This window comes from Gopherus flavomarginatus, chromosome 11, assembly GCF_025201925.1.
Source record: "Gopherus flavomarginatus isolate rGopFla2 chromosome 11, rGopFla2.mat.asm, whole genome shotgun sequence".
In the NCBI taxonomy this organism is placed as follows: domain Eukaryota; kingdom Metazoa; phylum Chordata; order Testudines; family Testudinidae; genus Gopherus; species Gopherus flavomarginatus.
Genome location: NC_066627.1, coordinates 5,157,917 through 5,174,570, shown reverse-complemented (window position 1 = coordinate 5,174,570; position 16,654 = coordinate 5,157,917). Strand labels below are relative to the sequence as shown.

The following is a 16,654-nucleotide window of genomic DNA, read 5'->3' as shown; positions in this document are numbered from 1 at the left end:
CCCTGCTGAGCCCCCGCCTGGGTCCCTGCAGCACAGCGCCCCCTAGTGCCAGCACTGACTGTGCGGGGAGAGCGCCCCCAGCTGATCCCCTGCCTGGGTCCCTGCAGCCAGCGTCCCCTAGTGCCAGACTGACTGTGCGGGGAGAGCGCCCCTGGCTGAGCCCCCGCCTGGGTCCCTGCAGCACAGTGCCCCCTAGTGCCAGCACTGACTGTGCGGGGAGAGCGCCCCCAGCTGAGCCCCTGCCTGGGTCCCTGCAGCCCAGCGCCCCCTAGTGCCAGCACTGACTGCTGGGGGAGAGCGCCCCCTGCAGAGCCCATGCCTGGGTCCCTGCAGCACAGCGCCCCCTAGTGCCAGCACTGACTGCTGGGGGAGAGCGCCCCCTGCAGAGCCCGTGCCTGGGTCCCTTCAGCACAGCGCCCCCTAGCGCCAACACTGATTGTGCTGGGAGAGCGCCCCCTGCAGAGCCCGTACCTGGGTCCCTGCAGCACAGCGCCCCCTAGTGCCAGCACTGACTGTGCGGGGAGAGCGCCCCCTGCAGAGCCCCTGCCTGGGTCCCTGCAGCACAGCGCCCCCTAGTGCCAGCACTGACTGTGCAAGGAGAGCGCCCCCGGCTGAGCCCCCACCTGGGTCCCTGCAGCACAGCGCCCCCTAGTGCCAGCACTGACTGTGCGGGGAGAGCGCCCCCGGCTGAGCCCCCACCTAGGTCCCTGCAGCACAGCGCCCCCTAGTGCCAGCACTGACTGTGCGGGGAGAGCGCCTCCTGCTGAGCCCATGCCTGGGTCCCTGCAGCACAGCACCCCCTAGTTCCAGCACTGACTGTGCGGGGAGAGTGCCCTCTGCAGAGCCCCTGCCTGGGTCCCTGCAGCCCAGCGCCCCCTAGTGCCAGCACTGACTGTGCGGGGAGAGTGCCCCCTGCTGAGCCCCTGCCTGTGTCCCTGCAGCACAGCGCCCCCTAGTGCCAGCACTGACTGTGCGGGGAGAGTGCCCCCTGCTGAACCCCCGCCTGGTCCCTGCAGCACGGCACCCCCTAGTGCCAGCACTGACTGTGCGGGGAGAGCGCCCCCTGCTGAACCCCTGCCTGTGTCCCTGCAGCCCAGCGCCCCCTAGTGCCAGCACTGACTGTGCGGGGAGAGCGCCCCCTGTTGAACCCCTGCCTGTGTCCCTGCAGCCCAGCGCCCCCTAGTGCCAGCACTGACTGTGCAGGGAGAGCGCCCTCTGCAGAGCCCGTGCCTGGGTCCCTTCAGCACAGCGCCCCCTAGCGCCAACACTGATTGCGCTGGGAGAGTGCCCCGTGCTGAGCCCCTGCCTGTGTCCCTGCAGCACAGCGCCCCCTAGTGCCAGCACTGACTGTGCGGGGAGAGCGCCCTCTGCAGAGCCCATGTCTGGGTCTCTGCAGCACAGCGCCCCCTAGTGCCAACATTGATTGTGCTGGGAGAGTGGCCCCCGCTGAGCCCCTGCCTGGGTCCCTGCAGCACAGCGCCCCCTAGTGCCAACACTGATTGCACTGGGAGAATGCCCCCTGCTGAGCCCCTGCCTGGTCCCTGCAGCACGGCACCCCCTAGTGCCAGCACTGACTGTGCGGGGAGAGCGCCCCCTGCTGAACCCCTGCCTGGGTCCCTGCAGCCCAGCGCCCCCTAGTGCCAGCACTGACTGTGCGGGGAGAGCGCCCTCTGCTGAACCCCTGCCTGTGTCCCTGCAGCCCAGCGCCCCCTAGTGCCAGCACTGACTGTGCGGGGAGAGCGCCCTCTGCAGAGCCCGTGTCTGGGTCTCTGCAGCACAGCGCCCCCTAGTGCCAACATTGATTGTGCTGGGAGAGCGCCCCCTGCTGAGCCCCTGCCTGGGTCCCTGCAGCACAGCGCCCCCTAGTGCCAGCACTGACTGTGCAGGGAGAGCGCCCTCTGCAGAGCCCCTGCCTGGGTCCCTGCAGCCCAGCGCCCCCTAGTGCCAGCACTGACTGTGCAAGGAGAGCGCCCTCTGCAGAGCCCGTGTCTGGGTCTCTGCAGCACAGCGCCCCCTAGTGCCAACATTGATTGTGCTGGGAGAGTGCCCCCTGCTGAGCCCCTGCCTGGGTCCCTGCAGCACAGCGCCCCCTAGTGCCAACACTGATTGCGCTGGGAGAGTGCCCCCTGCTGAGCCCCTGCCTGGGTCCCTGCAGCACAGCGCCCCCTAGTTCCAGCACTGACTGTGCGGGGAGAGTGCCCCCTGCTGAACCCCCGCCTGGTCCCTGCAGCACAGCGCCCCCTAGTGCCAGCACTGACTGTGCGGGGAGAGTGCCCCCGGCTGAGCCCCTGCCTGGGTCCCTGCAGCACAGCGCCCCCTAGTGCCAGCACTGACTGTGCGGGGAGAGTGCCCCCTGCTGAACCCCTGCCTGGGTCCCTGCAGCACAGCGCCCCCTAGTGCCAGCACTGACTGCTGGGGGAGAGTGCCCCCTGCTGAACTCCTGCCTGGGTCCCTGCAGCACAGCGCCCCCTAGTGCCAGCACTGATTGTGCCTGGAGAGCGCCCCCTGCTGAACCCCCGCCTGGGTCCCTGCAGCACAGCGCCCCCTAGTGCCAGCACTGACTGCTGGGGGAGAGCGCCCTCTACTGAGTCTCCACCCCCATGCTCCCTGCAGCACAGCGCCCCCTAGTGTCGCACTGGGGCCAGCACTGACCGCCAGGGTAGCGCTCCCCCTGCTTAGCCCCTGCCCCAGCAGAACCCAGAAATCTCCCACTCAAACACAACACAGTCCTCCTCGCAGGTCCGAGCCGGGCCCAGGTCTGCTCTCCGCTTAGGGTTACCAGATGCCCAGTTTTCTGCCGGAAAGATGTACTGACCAGACGCTACAAGTCTGGTTAGCCCTGGCGGGCGGCAGGGAGGGGAGGCGCCGGGTCATCAGCCCGGGCCAGGCCCTGCTCAGCCAGGGCAGGCAGGCAGGCAGGCTCCCCGGAGCAGAGGGAGCCCAGGGAGGGGAGGCGGTGGAGGAAGTGCAGGGAGAGAGGAACAAGCAGGAGGCAGGGCCGTGGGGGGAAGAGGCAGAGAAGTGGGCAGGGCCGTGGGGGGAAGAGGCAGAGAAGTGGGCAGGGCCGTGGGGGAAGACGCTCGTAGGGGCATGGGTGGGGTCTCGGGGAAACACACGGAGCAGGATCAGAGCCTCGAGGGAAGAGGCGGGACATGGGGCACTCAACAGTTAGGAAGCTGGCAACCCTCTCTCTGCTCCCTGGTCTCTCTCCTGTCCGCAGGCCGGGGGTCCTGAAGGAACCCAAGCTGATGGGAGCCGTTTCCCTCTTTGTCTTCTTCTTCACCCTGCTGGCCCTGGCTAGACAAGTGAGTGACAGGGCCCCCTAGGGTGGGGCGCTGCCATCCCAGATACCTGGGTCCCATTCCCCCTTCCAGTTCCTCCCCCTATGGGGCTGAGAGCTGCAGGTCCCAGTGGGGACCTCCCCTGGGTTCCCTTCTCCATCCTAGTCTGTCCTGCTGCGGTGCCCCTGGGGGTGAGCGCCTTGTACCACTATCCAGAACACCTGGGTCCAGTGTCCCATCCCAGTCTGTTGTGGGTGGTGCAAGCCCCCTAGAAGAAAGTGTCCTGTGCTGCTGTCCCGCACAGCTGGGTCCCACTCTCTCCCTGGGTGCTGGGAGCTGCAGTGCCCGTACAGGCAGTGCCCTGCACTTCCATCCCAGGGGCCTGGGGCCTGTCCCTTGTCCCAGGCTCTCCCCCCAGGTGCTGGGAGCTGCATGCCATCCTGGATCCCATTCCAGTCACTCCTACTGGATGCTGGGAAGTGCAGGGCCCGCTAGGGAGAGAGCTGCCCCTCTCCAGGACTAGGGGGTCCTGATGGGCCGGGCCCCTCTGTGTCTCTCTGAAGAATGAGTATTATTGCCGTCTTGACTTCTTGTGGAAGAAGAAATTCAAGAAGGAACGCGAGGAGATCGAGACCATGGAGAACCTGAACCGTGTCCTGCTGGAGAACGTGCTCCCGGCCGACGTGGCTCAGCAATTCATCGGCCAGAACCGGCGTAATGAGGTCAGCCTGGCTGTGTGCCTCCCCTTTAAGGGGGGAATTTTGGACTGCCACCATTCAACTCTCTAATGCTGCCACACGGTGGCCAAGATGGGGACTGCAGCCAGAAGGAAGTGGGCTAACGATTCATAGCGTTTCCCCAAGTTTAATGCCAGAAGGGACTGTTAGGTTAGATAGTCTGACCCCTGTACTGAGCCCAGCTTGCGTTAGACCAAAGCATTTCAGTCCTTGGGAGGCTAAACTGTTGTGGCCACTGGAGAGATTGAGGTGCTACCGATGCCCGAGGACCCTGCAACGCCAGGAATTTATTCGGTGACACACGGCCAGGTGATCCCAGCAGGCGTCCCACACCCCATGCCTCAGAGGAAGGTGGAAACTCAACCCAGATCCTTGCCAATCTGACCTGGGCGGAGGTTCCTTTCCTACCACAAATCTGGTGACCCAGAGCATGTGCTCCAGACTGACCAGCCAGGCATCTAGATGGATGGTTCTCTGAACCACCTCAGAGCCCTGGTCCACCCCATCCAATGTCCTATTTGCAGCTGTGGCCAATCCCTGGTATTTCAGAGGAAGGTGAAAAATACCCTGGAATGCATCTGGCCAATTATGCATTGAGGGGGGAAAGAATCTGTGACCTCTGCTTTCCCCATCCTGGTCCTGTCTCCCTGGGGCTGAGAGCTGTGGGTCCTACAGGGATGTCACTGTGAATGTCTGGGTCCCATTCCCCATGCTACTCCCTCACCTGTGTTGCTGAGAACAGCAGGGCCTGTAGGAGAACTCTCCTGGATGCTTGGGTCTCATTCCTGAGATCCTGACATGGTGTGTGTCCATATAAGTTTACTATGATTGCCAAGATATGGACAGTCAGTTTCCATTGAAATCATTGGGATTTAGGACTGTAGGATGGGAAAAGGCCTCCTGGGTCACCAAAGGCGGGTCCTGCTACCTCAGAGAGCCCCATCTTCCCTATCGAGCACCATCCTCACACTACTGTAGGGTTTCCCACCGCCACCACTCCTATTAGAGACTCTTCCAGAACCTCCTTTGTCTGATGGTCAGAAACCTTCTTATCTTCTCCAGCCTCAGTTGCTCCATGGATAGTTTATCCCATTTGTTCTCGTGGCAGCGTTGTCCTCTAGTTTCATGAGCTCTTCCCCCTCCCTGGTGTTTACCCCGATGTATTTACAGAGAGCAGTCAGCCTCTTTTTCCTCTTGTCAGACTGGCTCTCCATTCCCCTGATCATCCTTGCAGCCCGTCTCTGCATTTGGTCTAACTTGAATGAGTTTGAGCTACCGAATCACATTGGCTGGTTTGAGCATCTCAACAGCTACTGTTAAATTGCTCTTGTGGGGTCTGTGTGTGATGGTGTAGTGGAATCTTTCTGGGGTGATGATTGGTTTCGGTGGGTCATAATATTGGTTGTGTTAGGTTTTGTTTCGTGCAAGGTGACGGATGGGTTCAGGAGGCTATGGTGCTTGGGATAAATCATGGTGGTCTGGTGGCGTTTTGCTTTGGGTTGTGGTGGAGCTGGGGCTGACTGGGTGGTGGTTGAGTTTAGTGATGGGTGGGTTGTCTGGGTTTGGTGGGTTGTGTTGATTGGGGGCTGGTTGGGTTTCACTAACATTTGGTTAGCTATGGCACACTGTGTTAGTTGGGGGGGTTGGGTTTGGCTGGCTGTGGTGAGAGGTGTGTTGCTGAAGTTGACTGACTGGTGGGTTGTGTTGACTGGGGTGGTTGGGTAGGTGTGTGATGGCTGTGTTAGTTGGGGATGTTTGGCTTTGATTGGTTGTGCTGATCAATACATTGGTTAGGTTTGGATAGCTGTGTTGGTTGGAGGTGGGGTCTATACTGGACTGTGGGAGTGTGGTCTGGGAGTGGTTGGGTTTGTATGACTGTGCTGTTTGGAGATGGCTGATTGTGGTGGGATCTGGCTGGCTTGGGTGGCTGTATTGATTGTGGTGATTGGGTCGGCTGGGTGCAGGGCCGGCTCCAGGCACCAGCTTACCAAGCAGGTGTTTGGGACGGCAACTCGGGAGTGAGGCGGCACTTTCAGGGATTCGGCGGCAATTTGGTGGAGGGTCCCTCACTCCCTCTCGGAGTGAAGGACATCCCGCTGAATTGTTGCAGATCGCGATTGCGATCACAGCTTTTTTTTTTGCTTTTTGGTTTTTTTTGGGTCCTTGGGGCGGCAAATCCCCTGGAGCCGGCCCTGGCTGGATGGGTATATTGGCTGGGGATGATGGTTGGAGTTGGTGGGCTACGTTGGCTGTACTGATTGTGGTGGTTGGACAGGTTTGGTGAGGTCTGTGTTGGTTGGGGGTGGCTGGGTTTGGTTGGTGGTAGTGTTGGCTGTGGTAGGTGAGTTTTAGCTGTGGTTTGCTTTGCGTCTATTTGCCGTGTCCACGCCCTGTGTGAAGTTATCAGAAAGTGACGTGCTGTCTCTCTCTGCCATCCACTCTCCCATCCAGGACCTTTACCATCAATCCTATGACTGTGTCTGTGTCCTCTTCGCCTCCATCCCCGACTTCAAGGAGTTCTATTCCGAGTCCAACGTCAACCACGAAGGGCTGGAGTGTCTGCGGCTGCTCAATGAGATCATTGCGGATTTTGATGAGGTGTGAGGGGGCTCAGATGAGATCTGGGCACTGCAAAGCGGGCAGCGTCTCAGCACGTCGTTAATGGGTCATGGGACCGATCTGCGGCAGAGGGCTGCTGTCTCGATAGAGCTGGTTGGGTTGAGGATCTAATCCAAGGGAAGTAGGGGGAGTGAGATGGAGCTGAATGGACCAATGACTTGGTTATTTATAATTCTGCAGCTGCTCTCAAAGCCAAAATTCAGTGGTGTGGAGAAGATCAAGACCATTGGCAGCACCTACATGGCAGCTACGGGATTAAATGCCACCTCTGGCCAGGACAACCAGCAGGTACCTCCTTTCTCCCTCCTTGCTGGAGCTCCAGCCAAGCGTTCCTCAGTTTCCCAGAACCCCTTGGGACTGGGTGACAGCTCCTGAGCTTACCCTGTGTCCCATCTATCTCAGACCCTTGTTCATCTCCCGGAGATACACCCTGATGGTGGGTTGGCTGCTTTCTCATTGGTTGTGGGTGGGGTTAGACATTGGTTCCCTGGTTGTGATTGGTGGATTTTCCTCCTTTCCCATGGTGGTGGTGGTGGGGTTTACCCTTCAGGATGCCGAGAGGAGCTACACCCACCTGGGCATCATGGTGGAATTCGCGGTGGCCCTGATAGCCAAGCTGGATATCATCAACAAACACTCGTTCAACACCTTCAAACTCCGTGTGGGTGAGTTCCCTCCAACCTCGATGCAGGAACAATCACCCCCAGGCTCTGCAACCTTTGCTGTCCATTGGATGTGGCCAGCATTGTTGACCCTGCTGGTTGACCATGGCTGACAGCCAATCTTGGGCCTGCTGGTTGGCCATGGCTGCCGGCCAACCTTGGCCTTGCAGGTTGGGTACACCAACTATGGCCAACGTTGACCTCACCCGACTGGCCCTGCTTCCCCAATTTCCAGCAATGACCCCACCCACTTGACCGAATGTGCAATGACCGGTGCTGACCCTGCTCCGATGACTGATTTGGGGATATGTGATTAGGATTGGGGAGGAGCAATGTAGGGATTTGGGGGATGTGTTTGGTATTTGGATGTCAGGATTTCAACACTGGGTGCTGGAATTCTGGGGGTGCCGAGCTGGGATGTTGATGTTCAGTGCTGGGATTTCAGGCCTGTTCCAACAAACTGTGTCATGGCAGGTCATTTTTGAAGCTCTTATGAAATGTTCACATGGTCTCGCCCTGCACATATCTTACTTGCTGTGTCCCCCATCCTCCTACCTCTCTCCCACCTTCCCACCTCCTTTCCAGGTATAAACCATGGCCCCGTGGTGGCTGGTGTGATTGGAGCCCAGAAACCCCAGTATGACATTTGGGGAAACACAGTGAATGTGGCAAGTCGCATGGAGAGCACCGGGGTGCTGGGGAAGATCCAGGTATTAGGAATGATGCCGTGTTGCCAACTTAGCGACTTTGTCACCGGATTTAGTGACATTTTGGTTTCCCTAGCGAGAAAATAAGTGTCAACATGACCGGTGACAAATCTAGTGACTTTCACTGCCAAATGCAGCGGCGTTCACAGAAAGATGTCGCCAATGTGTGTAGTCACAAAATCATTCACAAGCAGCTCAGTAGTGTTAATAAAATCCATAAGTCAATGTCATCATGTCTCAACTGAGCACGTCCTCGGAAGGAATCCCATTCCAGGGCTTCTTGGGCTAAGATCACTATAATCTGCAAGCGAGGAAAAGCAGTTTGTGGAGGCTAATTAAATACTTTGGTAAAGCCAGGTGCACTTTGGTGAGAGCAGCACATTAGCCAGGCCCTGTTTGTTTCCAAACGTGTTCTTTCCCGCTGCTCCGTGGTGGGTAGTGCACTCTGGGGTGCAGAGGAAGCCGGCTAATGAAGTGAGCAGGGTTGGGGGAGGCAGGTTAGCCAGTGAGGAGAGCCACACGGATGGAAGATGGGGTGGGATGAGATGGGGCCATGTGCCCCAATGGGGTGGGGGAGCACCGTTGCCTTCAGGGTTGAAGCCCTTACTACAGGATCAAAAGTGGAACTAGCTTGATTCTGGTTCCTCTTTACTCCTTCCCCTGGCGTGGCCTGGGGCTAGCTGCCCAGCTGTTTTCAGAAATGAAACCCTGGCAGCGGGGGGAAGGGGTCTGCCTAGCAGACTCTTGTTTTTAAATCTACTTTCTTGGCTCCCTGCAGCGCTGAGCTCAGGTCAAACGAATGTCCTCTTCCCCCCTGGTTCTGGGCTCTCCCGTTCACTAACCTGTGAGCTCAGATCCAGGCTGGCAAGACGAAATGAACCAACCCCAGCCAACCTGGGCTGCCGTGTACAGAGCACCCTTCCCAATGAGCAGAGGGCTGCCGTTTCCTTCCCAGTGAACAGAGGGCACCCTCCCAATGATGGCAGTGTACTGGTGTCGCTGCTTCTGGTGCGCAGCAGAATATAGTAAGAAGAGCACGGAATTGATTTGATTAACAATATTAAGCTGCTTGTGAATGATTCTGTGACTATACTCACCTCTGTGTGTGTGTGATGTGCGTGCGTGTGTGTGTGTGCAATTCGTGTGTGTGTGTGTGTGTGTAATTCTCTCTTGAATTCTCTGGAAATTCTGTTTGGTGACATTTTTGACCCCTTTTGAGTGCTTGCACAGCTACATCTAGCGACTTTTCAGGGTTTGTCTGGTGACTTCCTGCTATGTGGAGCTGGCAACACTGTTGTGGGGAAGCTCACAGCACTGGGGTCCCTCGCTGGGCATGCAGTGGGGGAGCTCACAGCTCATGCTGGAGGGAAGAAAGTGGGGGGAGAAGGGTGGAAGTGTGGTCCCCCACCTCACCTAGGCCCTGTCAGGACTACTCAGGGACCATGGCATCACTGTGGGGAGCTTGCAGCACCAGAATCCCCCCAACCAGGGACCTAGGAGGGCTGCTGAAATTACAAGGTTAATTTTCTCCCTTCTCTCCTTTACTCCTCCTCCCCGCAGGTCACAGAGGAGACAGCCAGGGCCTTGGAGACCCTGGGTTACACCTGCTACCTCCGCGGAGTTATCAAGGTCAAGGGCAAAGGCCAGTTACGGACCTACTACGTCTGCACCGACCTGTCCCGCTGTGGCCTGCAGGCCCCCATGCTCAGCTGAGAGCTCCCCCCGCCCCAGACAAATGGACACAGCACAGCCTACAGAGGGCTGGTCTCCTTCGGTCCCGCAGCAGTACTTCCTCTCCACCACTCGGGGAGCTGGCACAGGAGACTGATGGCTTTGCATTCATCCACTCATGTCATGACTTGATGCCTGGACTCAGTCTTTCACAATGGGACAAGTGAAGGGCTGGGGGTGATTTGGGGGGGGGCGGCTCAGAGGGCGATGAACCCCATCTGCAGGGGGCATGGAAGGAGGCTGGTTTGAGGTGGGTGGGGTTCAGAGGGGAATGACACCCCGGAAGAGCTGCGTGGGTCAGGATGGGCGAGACAATATGGGGGTACAGGGAGAGCTCGGAATAACATGATCCCCCTCGGTGAGGGGCTGGGGGAGCCAGCTAAGGAGAGTCCCCACTCTCCCCCTTTAATCCCTCTTCCTTGAAGGCCGCCCACCCCCCAACCTCCAGGCGCCGAATGTGCTGTGGTCTCAGCCTTGTGTGTGTACGTACTTCCTGTTACCCAAGATCAGTGGCAGGAAACCGCAGCTTCCGGAGACCAGAACTGGCTTCCCCAGGAAGATCATCCTTCCCCAGGGTGTGCCAGAGCCTGGGGGGGGATGTTGAAGGGGGGATTGTGTGTGCAGAGTAGGGAGAGAGGGGTGTGTGTGTGTGTGTGCGCGCACGCACGCACGTGCATGTGTGTGTATGTGTAGGGGGAATTCCCTATAGTTTTAATATAGGCAGGGCCATTAGTCAGCCTACTGATTGCCGGGCAGCTCCCATTATAAGCCCATTTTCTGATAATCTTGCTGAACTCGGGCTGACATTTCCCATGCCAGGTGTCTGCCTCAGACTGATTTTTTTTCCTGGAAAGTTTGAGCCGAATAAGTCCAGCCGTTACGGAGAGCGAGGCTAGTGAAAAATCCACTGTTTTGCCCATGTGCACTTCCGGGGAGTTTTTCTTTCAGCAACCCCAGTGCCCCTTGCTTCTGAGCAGGAACTTGGGAGTTTGGCAGCTAAGAGCCGCTGAAGATCCGCTCCGTACCCGAGGCTCAGCAGGGCTTTCCCTGCAGTTGCAGCTCTGGCCCAAGATGATGCTGAGGACGAGGGCTCCTGTCTCACTTCTGCTCTCAGTGCCCCCCTGCCAGTCCCAGGAGACGGAAGCGGCCTGATTTGAATGAAGAGGGGAAAAAAGTGGGTGGGGGAGTTAGGCAAGGGGAATGAGAAGTCTGGGAGGGCAGGGGAGGGGGCACCGCTTGGAGGTGGGCAGAGTATGGCACGAGGAGCTGAGAAAAGGGGCCTGGGGCTGTCTGGGGAAAGAGGCCGGGAGCTAAGAAGAGACAGTGGGGCTGGGAGCTGCTGGGGTGGGGGAGTTTTAGGCCAGAAGAGGGTAATAGACCATTTCGTCTGACCTCAGAGGACACTGGGTCTGGCTGGACAAGGAGCCTGGGATTGGAAGCCAGGGAGAGAAATGGAAAGTGGGAGATGGAGGTGAGGGGGCTGGGAGCTGGGGTGGGGAGATCGAGTGCAGACGAGGCACTGGCACAGGAACAAACAGCTGTGCAACCCACACTTGTTCCCCTCGAGTGCAGGACCACATAGAGGATGACAACCTACTACTGCTACCAGTTATTCTGCCGCTCTGTGTGGTGGATCCAGTGATTTCAGCCCTGCTGAGAAGCCATGTGGGTGTCAGTATGATACCACATGAGAGGATTTCTCTGTGGGTTTTTTTTTTCCAGTTCGCTTTTGTAAAAACCCAGGAAATCACCCACACAAGCTACATTAAAAGAATATTATTAAGGTTACAAAGCTGAGCACGCCCAAGGGAGGAAATGCCCAAATTCAGGGGCCTGTGCAAAACTGACTTTGGTAATGGTCTTTTCACGGAGTTGTTTGTGGCTGTAATTATTCTATTTAAGGTCACGTAGGAATACGCAGCATTACTGATTTGTAAACAGTGTCTCTGTAGCTTTTTGTTACTCGCCGCACACGCACTGAGCAGGTCCCTCCCCCCCCCTCGCAAGCAAGGTGTGGCAGTGACACAGACACACACACACACACACACGGTGCAGGTCTGATCCCCTGCAGCAGGACATACCCACACACATCACACAGCAGGGCTCATTTCTTCCAGCAGGGGGCAGCAGCAGGGGCTAGTGGGGCTAATGGCTCAGGCCACCGGAACCAACGAGAACGCTACGGCAGGTGTGAAGGATTCACAGCTTCCCTGGGCCAGCCCCGGTAACAGGCTACACAGAAACTCCTTTAATCAAGCAAAATAACACAGAGGGTGAATTCGCCCGCTGAGGGGCTGGGTTGGAGCCAGCGCCCCCTAGCGGGGACGGGCCGTGTGTCCCATTCCCCACCCGCTACGCCAGCCGGTCGTCCCCCCGCCCAGTCGGGGCTGGCTCTGAGCTGGCCTGGCGCCCCCTAGCGGGGACGGGCCGTGTGTCCCATTCCCCACCCGCTACGCCAGCCGGTCGTCCCCCCGCCCAGTCGGGGCTGGCTCTGAGCTGGCCTGGCGCCCCCTAGCGGGGCTGACTCGCATGCTTACTACGCTGGCTCTAAGCAGGTGCCCAAGCTTAAAATAGCTGCTCCTAGTCGGTCACTGTGGAACGACGGCTTGTCGTACCCTAGCTGGCCACTGGGAGCAGCCAACCCCACAGCTCGGATGGGAGCTAGGAAAGCTCCCTGGTGAACTCCCAGATTCCCTTTGTATCTGGCTGTGAAAATAGATTTGGGGAAGGATGTTCTTGTGGTTCAGGCCCCTGGACTGGGTCCCTAGACACCCGCATGCTGTTCCTTGCTCTGCCCTAGACTCCCTATATCACCTTGGACAAGTCGCTGCACCTCCCACATGCCTCAGTTTCCCCATTTGCAAAATAGGGATAATAATCCTGTCTTTGCCCATTTACACTGCTAGTTCCTAGAAGCAGGGGCTGTCTCACTGTGGGTTTGTGCAGTGCCTGGCACAATGGGGGCCCTGCTCTCGGGTGCGGGTCAGTGCAGCCTCAAGTGCCTCTTGTAACTTCCTGAAGACATGGACTCGCCCAGCCTCAGCCTCTCAACGTTCCCTCCAGCCCTCTTGCCCTCACCCTGTTTCTCTCCGTCTCTTCCTCCACCACTTGCCTCTATCCCTCAACCATTCTCTACCCCTCCAACTTTCACTTCCCCATCACCTGAGCAGACAGGCCACTTCATCTCCACAGAACAATGGCAGCACCTTCACTCCCATTCAGGCTCGAGTCTCTTTTCCATATTTACACAAAGTCTAATTATTCTCCTTGTGTAGCTGGGCCAGTCCCTGGTTGTGTCAAGGGGGAGATATTGGAGCCTGGGTTTGTTCCCACAAAGTCGCAGCCAGTGAGGAAGGGGAAAATGGGTGTTGCGGGCAGGTTGTTCAGACCAGGACAACCCCCAAATACGAAGCAAGTGAGCACTGTCCCAGCAAATTCTTGATAGTTTCACCATCACTCCATGACGGAGTCAGCTGGGGCCTTGCATCATCTTCTGGGCCTCCCAGGAAGATTTTTCCTATTCTTGTTCCACGCGGACACAGGGCAAACCCAGGGTGTTGATGGATGTGGTGGGATTTTGGGGAGTTCCCATCCCACATGGTCCCAGGGCTAGTCCAGGGTGTTGGTGGATGAGGTGGGATTGTTGCAGCTCCTGTCCCACGTGCCTTAGTGCTAGTCCAGGGTGTTGGTGGATGCAGTGGGATTGTCGGAGTGCCTGTCCCACATGGCCGAGGGCTATTCCAGCGGGTTGGTGGAAAGGGTGATGCTCTCTGGCTTCCCATCCTGCACCATCTCCAACTTGGCCTCCTCGCGTCGCTGGATGGTCCGCCCCGTCCCCTGCCGTGTGCTGGACATCTCTGAGGCTGTCCCCTCAAAGAGCTTGGCCATGAAGCCTATGCCGGCTGACTTGATCAAGGCACCACCAGTGAAGGCATAGAGGATGGGGTTGACGCTGCTGCTGAAGAAAGCCAGGGCCGTCAGGGTGGGCCGGGCCATCTTCCCGGCCATGATGAGTCCCTTGGAATGGGTCAGCGCCCCAGCCACATCTAGGATGTTCACCACATGGAAGGGCAGCCAGAAGAGGGCGAAGGCGGCCACAATCACCACAATGAGCCGGTTGGTGCGGCGCTTCCTCCGGAAGCGGGTGTCCTGCAGCCTGCGCCCAATGACGCAGTAGCTCCAAATGATGGCAGCAAAGGGCAGCACAAAGCCGGTCAGGGTCTCAAAAAGGTTGTGGAAGACAAGGTGGCCAATGCTGGGATGGGACAAGTCACAGAGAAGGTGCCTGCCCCTAAGCACCAGCTTGCGGTAGAAAATGACCGGCACGGCAAGGAGGAAAGAGACCATCCAGATGGCCAAGACCAAGGATCTGACCACCATGGCCGTCCGGATCTTCTGGGAGATGAAGGGCATAGTGACAGCTAAGCAGCGGTCCAGGCTCATAAGGGTGATGAGCGAGATGCTGGCGTACATGCTGACACCGCAGACATAGTGGCACAGCTGGCAGACCACGGGGCCGAACTCCCACTTCCCGGCGCTCAGAAGCCGAAGGAAGAAAGGGGAAGTGAGCAGCACGGCGCAGTCGGCCACGGCCAGGTGGAGGATGAGGAGGCAGGTGATCGTCCGCTTCTGGACACGACAGAGAGCGCTCCACACCACGAAGACATTGCCCGGGAAGCCCAGGATGAAGGCCAAGGAGAGCACGGTCAGCCCTAGCTTGGCGCCGGGCAATGGGGGCAGCGCGCCTGGTTGGGCGGTGGCGTTGAAGGTGGCGTTGTTCATTGGGGCGACAGAAGGGTCTGGAGGACAGGAAGGTGAGTGAGAACTACAGTAAGGACTTATAGGGCTTCTTCTGCCTCAGTTTCCATAATCCCAAATACAGCCCTCCATCCCCCACACCGCTCTACCCATATGCATCCCCCGTACACACCCCGCCATCTCCCCTCACTCCTGTCTATCCATCCCCATAAGCACCCCTTCATCCCCCCCACATACACCGCTCTATCCCCCTACTCCTCTATCCATCGCCATTCACACCCCTCCATTCACCTATACACCCCTTTGTCCCCCTGCTCCTCTGGCTATTCATCCTCATATGCACCCCTCCATACCCCAATCTCCCCACACTCCTCTGTCTAGCCATCCCCATTCACACCTCTCAATCCCCCATCTACACCCCTCCATCCCCCCAACTCCTCTGTCTATTCATCGCCATATGCACCCCTCCATCCACCTATACACCCCGTCATCTCCCCACTCCTCTGTCTATACATCCCCCACCTACACTCCTCCATCCCCCCAATTCCTCTATCCATCCCAATTCACACCCCTCCATCCCCCCCATACATACCCCTCAATTTTCCCACACTCCTCTGTCTAGCCAGCCCATACACACCCTTCATCCCTCATGCTGCTGTATCCAGCCCCATAAGCACCCCTATCAATCCCCATATGCACCCCCTCCAACTGCCACATACATCACTCCATCCCAACCATATGTATCCATCTCCATACATACCTCTCTAGCCTCCCATACACACCTTCCATCCCTCCACATGCCTCTTTCTATCCATCCCCCCCACATCCATCCAGCTCCCCACTTCCTTCTGTCTAGCCATCTCTACGCACATCCATCCATTCTGCCATCTACTCCATACATATCAATCCCACCTAACCCCGTCTGTCTCCACATCCACCCGCCCTCTTATCTATCCATCCTCGTGTACATCTATCCACCTCCATCCACCCCCACTCGTCTATTTAGCCCCATATACACCCACCCCCTCCATCTATCTATCTATTCATCCCCACCCACCTCCTCTATCTATCCATCCCCAACCACCCCCTCTATCTATCTATCTACCTACCTACCTATCTACCTGCGCCGAGTTCCCCTTGGCTCTGGCAGTGGCGGGGGGATGGACGGGTGGCTCTCATGGCGGGAAGAGGTGTATGGTTTCCTGCGGACAATGTGGGTTGCTGATGGGGCAACTTCCTCCCTGCACTTGCACCGTTCGGTGCTAATTTCACCCGTCATTTCACAGCAAAAGGGGGGAAGATTGCAGGAAGGGGGGAGAAGGAGACATCTCCCAGTGAAAGAGCTGACCAGGGCACTGGAGGGCAATGGGGCTGGCAGGAGTTTGGCAGCATCACAGGACCCAGTGACCCGGCTGCCCTCCACCCCCACTGACTTAGATGCTGTGGTTCCCCCACATACACCCCCCAGCCCTGCCGCCAACCCGCAGCCCCCTGCTAACCCAGTCCTGCCCCCTCCCCGCAGCCCTGCCAGTGCCCCTAACTCCCAAACCACAGGCCCCTGCTAGGCCAGTCCTGCCCCCTCAACTCTGGCAGGTGCCCCCCACTCCTGACCCCTGCTGGCCCAGCCCTGGGCTCCCCCCATTTCTGGCAGGTGCCCCTCCTTCCTGACCCACAGCGCCTGCTGGCCCAGCCCTGCCCCCACCCAGCTCTGCCAGTGCCCCTCACTCCCAAACCACAGCCCCCTGCTAAGCCAGTCCTGCTCCTCCAGCTCTGCCAGTGCCCCTCACTCCCGAACCACAGCCCCCTGCTGGCCCAGCCCTGCCGCCCCAGCTCTGGCAGGTGCCCCCCACTCCTGATCCCTGCTGGCCCAACCCTGGGCTCCCCCCAGTTCTGGCAGGTGCCCCTCACTCCTGACCCGCAGGCCCTGCTGGCGCAGCCCTGCCCCCCCCCAGCTCTGCTGGTGCCCTTCATTCCCGATGCACAGAATCCAGCTAGCCCAGCCTGGTCATCCCCACAGCTTGGCATGAACTGATGCTTACGGTTAATCCTTAGGACCTTCTTCCTCCAGCTGCGTCAGCTGTCGGGCGTCTCCCAGAGCCACCCCAGCCGTCTGGCTGCTCCGAGGGGGCTGAGTCAGCGGGTACAAGCATCCAGCGGAA

The 16,654-nt window shown here is 58.5% G+C and overlaps 2 protein-coding genes across 4 annotated transcripts in view; one reads left to right on the top strand and one right to left on the bottom strand.

Annotated features, from left to right (window-relative positions):
• ADCY4 (adenylate cyclase 4) overlaps window positions 1–10,464 on the top strand; it is a 33,114-nt gene extending 22,650 nt beyond the window's left edge. For all 3 annotated transcript variants that reach the window (XM_050918446.1, XM_050918445.1, XM_050918444.1), the window contains 7 exons: window positions 3,221–3,305; window positions 3,845–4,003; window positions 6,470–6,616; window positions 6,818–6,925; window positions 7,188–7,302; window positions 7,885–8,009; window positions 9,567–10,464. In XM_050918446.1, the coding sequence (XP_050774403.1) occupies window positions 3,221–3,305; window positions 3,845–4,003; window positions 6,470–6,616; window positions 6,818–6,925; window positions 7,188–7,302; window positions 7,885–8,009; window positions 9,567–9,719 (892 nt within the window). In that variant the 3' untranslated portion in view covers window positions 9,720–10,464. The remainder of the gene's footprint in view (window positions 1–3,220; window positions 3,306–3,844; window positions 4,004–6,469; window positions 6,617–6,817; window positions 6,926–7,187; window positions 7,303–7,884; window positions 8,010–9,566) is intronic.
• Window positions 10,465–11,498: 1,034 nt separating this feature from the next.
• On the bottom strand, window positions 11,499–16,633 carry LTB4R (leukotriene B4 receptor). Its single transcript, XM_050918476.1, has 2 exons — window positions 16,535–16,633; window positions 11,499–14,536 (listed from the first exon to the last, which is right to left on the bottom strand). The coding sequence occupies exon 2, from the start codon at window positions 14,517–14,519 to the stop codon at window positions 13,473–13,475; it is 1,047 nt and encodes a 348-aa protein (XP_050774433.1). The 5' UTR covers window positions 14,520–14,536; window positions 16,535–16,633; the 3' UTR covers window positions 11,499–13,472.
• Between the last annotated feature and the right edge of the window lie 21 nt (window positions 16,634–16,654).

What these genes read in the sequence shown, in the direction of transcription:
- LTB4R (XM_050918476.1), bottom strand. Translation starts at nt 14,519, where the DNA reads ATGAACAACGCCACCTTCAACGCCACCGCCCAACCAGGCGCGCTGCCC.